Raw genomic sequence first — 4,479 nt, 5'->3', positions numbered from 1 at the left:
GGAGCTTCTGGAGCTGTTTGCCCCAAGTGCCTTCCTCTGCCGGAAGAGCCCCTTTTGAGAAGGGAAGCAGAGGTTGGAACTCCCCACCCTCCACCATAGAAACACACTTCCTTTTTATGGACACTCAGTGGAGAAACAGCTCTAGAGACAGCCCTCACTCCCCCACTTTACCCAGTACCAGCCTTAGGCCTGGCTGCAGGTCTCTCCCAGCTCCAGGAGGCCCCCAACACCTGAGACCCTTGGAACTGAGCACAGGTTTGCATTCCCCCATCCCTCTTTCCCCAGATAGCTGTTATTCGTTCATTCACCATCAGTTCATTCATTTGTCCGTTCATTCGGCAAACACTCACGGGCTGCCTGTCTTGTGCCAAGCCCTGTGGGGGCCCTAGGGACACAGGCATGCTCCCCGCCCCCAGGTAGCTCAGAGCAGGTGGGAGGCAGCTGATCACTACCAGGCTGGATGGAGTGGGCAAGGAGTGTGAGTCCAGGGAGGCCTTCCTCCCCGTCTCACCCTGGGGCAAGGGAGGGCTCTGGCAGGGCTGAAGGCAGACTGGGCAGAAGGGACAGCAGGAGCAAAGGCTCCAGGGAGATAAGGGGCTAGACTTTGGTGTGGAGGGTAGGGGTCCCAGGAGCTTGCCTGGAGCTGTTGCTTGGAGCTGTTTTGGGGGGAGGCAGGGATGGGGTAGGAGGGCATAGAAAGGAGGAACATTCTATCCCCTGCGGGAGGAACAGCAGGTTTCCAGTACCCCCTCCCTCTGTCCCTCTCCCTCCCCTCCCTGTCTCTCCCCTCTCCCCTCCCTCTCACCCCTCCCTCAGTCTCCCCATCCCTCTTAACTCCCTCCCTCTTAACTCCCTCCCTCTNCGGCCCGCCCCCCGCGGAGCCCAGTCCAGCGCCCGTCGCCCGCCACCCCGGACCCCGGTGTCTGGCTCCCCCCGAGCCGGGACCCCGCGATGGCCAAGCGCAGCTCGCTGTACATCCGTATAGTGGAGGGGAAGAACCTGCCGGCCAAGGACATGTGAGCGCGGCCAGGGGTGGGAGCCCCAACTTTCCGGGGAGGGCACTGCCCCCCAGGACGCCTGACCTTTCCGGGGTCCACCCACAAGTAGAGCAGCGGAGAGGGTGCGGGAGTGCGGCCGCGGTGGGGCATCGGCGGGGAAAATGGGGACAGTGACATTTGCTGTGAGCACCAGACGGGGTGACAACCAAGGGGGGACGGGAAAAGTGTCACCGAGGGCTGGGGGACTGGGAACTAGGGAGGGGGTGAGAATTTCTCAGCGATCTGCTGCTCACGAGGGGAAGGGGCTTTGATAGGACAGGAGCTGGAGCTGGGTGACGTGCCAGGGGAGACGTCTTGGTGATCTGCCCCTGGTGTGTGGTTGGAGGGGTGGGGTGTCCCCCTGCAAAGGAAGGGTCTTGATCAGTAGTTCCAGAGCCCTTAATGCCCCTGAGTGTGCACCTGAAGCACATGCTGGGGCCCAGGGGCTGTCCCCGGGCTTCCTGCTGTGCACTTGGGTAGGAGGGACTGGCATGAAAAGTGAGAACAGGTCAGAAGGACAGGACAGGTGCAGGACTGTGGGGGAGGGAAGGAGGGTAGTAACTGTCTCTTGTGCCTTGGGCTTTACACCTGAGCCATCCCGTTAATCCTCGCAACCACCCAGAAAGGCGGTTCTCACCGTTCCATTTTACAGATGAGAAAACTGAGGATCAGAGACGTGAAATGCTGGCTCCAAGTGGCAGGCAGAGCAGGGTCTTGAGTCTAGGGCTTCTAACAGGCACTGATATCTGGGGATTCCCCTGGTCCCTGGCTCGATTTGAGGAGGTTTCAGGGGCCCCTCGTCCCACTCTTCTCAGTAGGTCCCAGGGCTGAGCTGCCTGACCCCTGGCCCCCCATCTTGGTCTTGCCACCACCTTCCTCATGTGCAGGGTTTAGGCAGCTCCCTGCTCCTCAAGCCTCAGTTTCCCCTCTTTAAACTAGGGGTTGAAATCCCTCTAGAGGAAGAGGGGGAAAGCTCAAAGGTCGAGGGGCACTGGCTGCTTGGAGGAGGAGGGTGGGGCGGAGAAGGGGAGCCTGGAGGAAACAGAGTCCAAAGTCTGCGGGGCTGCAGTTCCCCACCCCTGGGGTTCCTCGTCGGGGCGCCCTGGGCTCCTGGATGCAGAGAAGTGGTCAGCGTGGGCGAGGGGGTGGGGCGGGGTGTGAGGCAGGCACTCTGCTCACACATATGTATGGTGGCCCCTGTGAGCTTCCCATCACGCTCAGCGCGCCACCACTGAGAGCAGTGCCAGTTCCAGGCCCCCTGGGTCTGATGAGGCCCAGCTCAGCAGTTACCATGACAATGGGGAAGGGAGGGCGGTGGGCAGCCCTAGGTGGGTTTCTGTGCTTCGAGGCTTGGAGGGAGATGGAGTGGGAGCTGCCAGTGAGGTCTGTGGGCTGGGAAGGCAGAGGAGCTCCGAAAAGGGTCTCAGCCTCCAGGCCCAGCCTTTAAGCACCCTCCACCCCCTGCCACCACTGGCACTAGGAACTAGGTCATCTTGGCCTCTTCTGGCTGGTGACGGCTGGGAGGAGCAGCCCCTCCGTCTGTCGCCTCCCTCCTCATCCCCACAGCAGCTGGCCCTAGTGCCTGGCTCCAGGCTCTCTCCAGCCCAGGGCAGCGGAACTCTTGGGGTATGCCTACCTGGGAGCCCAGTGCCTGGTTCCCTGCCCAGTGCTTTGCCTCTGAGCAAAGGGGCTCCATCTACAGTGGAGGGGTGCCTCGGAATCTCGCTCCTCACCGTGTCCCCCTGCCTGCCCTACTCACATCTCCCTTGCAACCCCCCTATCTTCCCCTGTGGCTGGCATACACAACTCTGACCTGTCAGCCACCTCTTTAACCATCCCATAAACAGTCCCTCACATTTGGGTTACTACCCTTCACATCTCTGCCTTCGCCCATGTGTGGGGACTTCTGTCTTCAAGCACTCCGATTCACTCCTCCAGAAAACTCCCATTCATCCTTCAGGACCCCTCTCAAACTTCTCCTTTCCAGAGCATTCTCTGGTGGCCTTGGGCAGAGTTCCTGGCTCCTGGTCTCGCCTCCCAGCACTTTGGGTGGCAGGAGGAAGCCCCTGGTGTGGCAGGGACTGGGAGGGCAGGGACGGTGACTCATTAATCCTGGCACCAGGTCCATAGTAGGGGAGAATAAGAGGTGTTGAGGACTTCCCCTACTTAGTCCTCATCTTAGCTTTATAAGGGAGACGTCCTCAGTTTGTACATTGGGAAACTGAGGCTCAGGAAGTGAAAGTCATTTGCCAAGTTGATACAGAGGGTAGGTAGAGAAATCTGGATTCAGATTGCCTTTGTCTACTGCTGACAGGCTGAGAATCCTAGCCTGCCCACGGCTGCAAGCTTGCGGCTGGGCTCGGTGAGACTGAGCCTCGGAAATCCTATGCAAAGCATTTGGCTGCAGAGTTGGGCAGGGGTTTGGAGATCATGGGAGGCCCTCACTGAGTACTGGAGTTTCCCTGTGCCTCACCAGTGCCCTGCCTATCTTCTGAGTGGCATCCTCTCCAGCCAGGGCTTGCATACTTCTGAGGACAGGGAGCTCACCACCTCTCATACTGGCTCATCTTGACTCAGTTCCAAGGAGGGAACTGTCCTCACACAGCTGTCAGCTGCCTTCCTGCCACTTCTACTCATGGGTTTTTGTTCCTCTAAAGGGCACAGAGCACAGCTGCATTCCCCATCACTGCTAGCTTTCAGAGCCTGCCTGTTCCTGCCCTGCCTCTTCCCACTGTCTCCCATCCCTGTGTACCTAGGCATGAGCCAAGTATCACGATGACCAGTGACCCACTGCCTCCCACACCAAGTGGCCTTGGGGACTGGCCCAAGGCTATTTTGGGGTTTTCCCTGATCCTCCTCCTTCCACAGCCTAGAAACTGCCAAGGCCCTAAATATAGAGGACCTGAAAGTAGCCAGACAAGGCCAGTGGCAACTGGCTTGGGGAAGGATAAATGAGAGAGGTGGGCAGCCTAGGGGCCTCACTAGCGAAGAAGGAACTGGACATGGGTTCTAGCAACCCACTGGGGACCATGGTTGGGCCCAGGTCCTTAAATCTGGCCTCGGCCTGCTCTCAATACCATCCTCTTGCCCCCGCCCTCTGATGCAGCCACCCAGCTCTTCACAGTCCTTGCACACTGGGGTTCGGGTCCTGCTTCCAGGCCTTTGGAAGCAGTAGCAGCCCAGTAGTGGGGGACAGCCCAGGGAGATCCCCTGTTGCCTCAGCCAGCACTGACCTCTCCCTGCGTCCTCTGAGCTCCTTATATGGCTCCTGGGTCCTGCAGCCCAGCCCAGCACCTGGGGTGCCCAGGGGCCTGCTTGCTTAGCACCTGGAGTCCCCTGGCTTTGGGTTGATGGGACACAAGCTGGGGTATTCACAGGGGGCTCCCTGGAGGGGGCTCTTTTTTTTTTATTTTATTTTATTTTATTTTATTTTATTTTATTT

The 4,479-nt window shown here is 59.1% G+C and overlaps 1 protein-coding gene across 4 annotated transcripts in view; it reads left to right on the top strand.

Moving 5' to 3' along the window:
• Positions 1-452: 452 nt before the first annotated feature.
• RASA4B (RAS p21 protein activator 4B) overlaps positions 453-4,479 on the top strand; it is a 35,966-nt gene continuing 31,939 nt past the window's right edge. For 2 of the 4 annotated variants that reach the window (XM_017857623.1, XM_017857621.1), the window contains exon 1: positions 877-1,016. In XM_017857623.1, the coding sequence (XP_017713112.1) occupies positions 952-1,016 (65 nt within the window). In that variant the 5' untranslated portion in view covers positions 877-951. Of the gene's footprint in view, positions 479-876; positions 1,121-4,479 lie in introns of those variants that run through there. The other 2 variants (XM_017857625.1, XM_017857624.1) reach the window with 2 other exon arrangements.

Source organism: Rhinopithecus bieti, unplaced genomic scaffold (assembly GCF_001698545.2).
Source record: "Rhinopithecus bieti isolate Rb0 unplaced genomic scaffold, ASM169854v2 scaffold_42772, whole genome shotgun sequence".
NCBI classification, from domain to species: domain Eukaryota; kingdom Metazoa; phylum Chordata; class Mammalia; order Primates; family Cercopithecidae; genus Rhinopithecus; species Rhinopithecus bieti.
The sequence above is the reverse complement of the archived record's forward strand: the minus strand, read 5'-3'. Positions and strand labels throughout refer to the sequence as shown.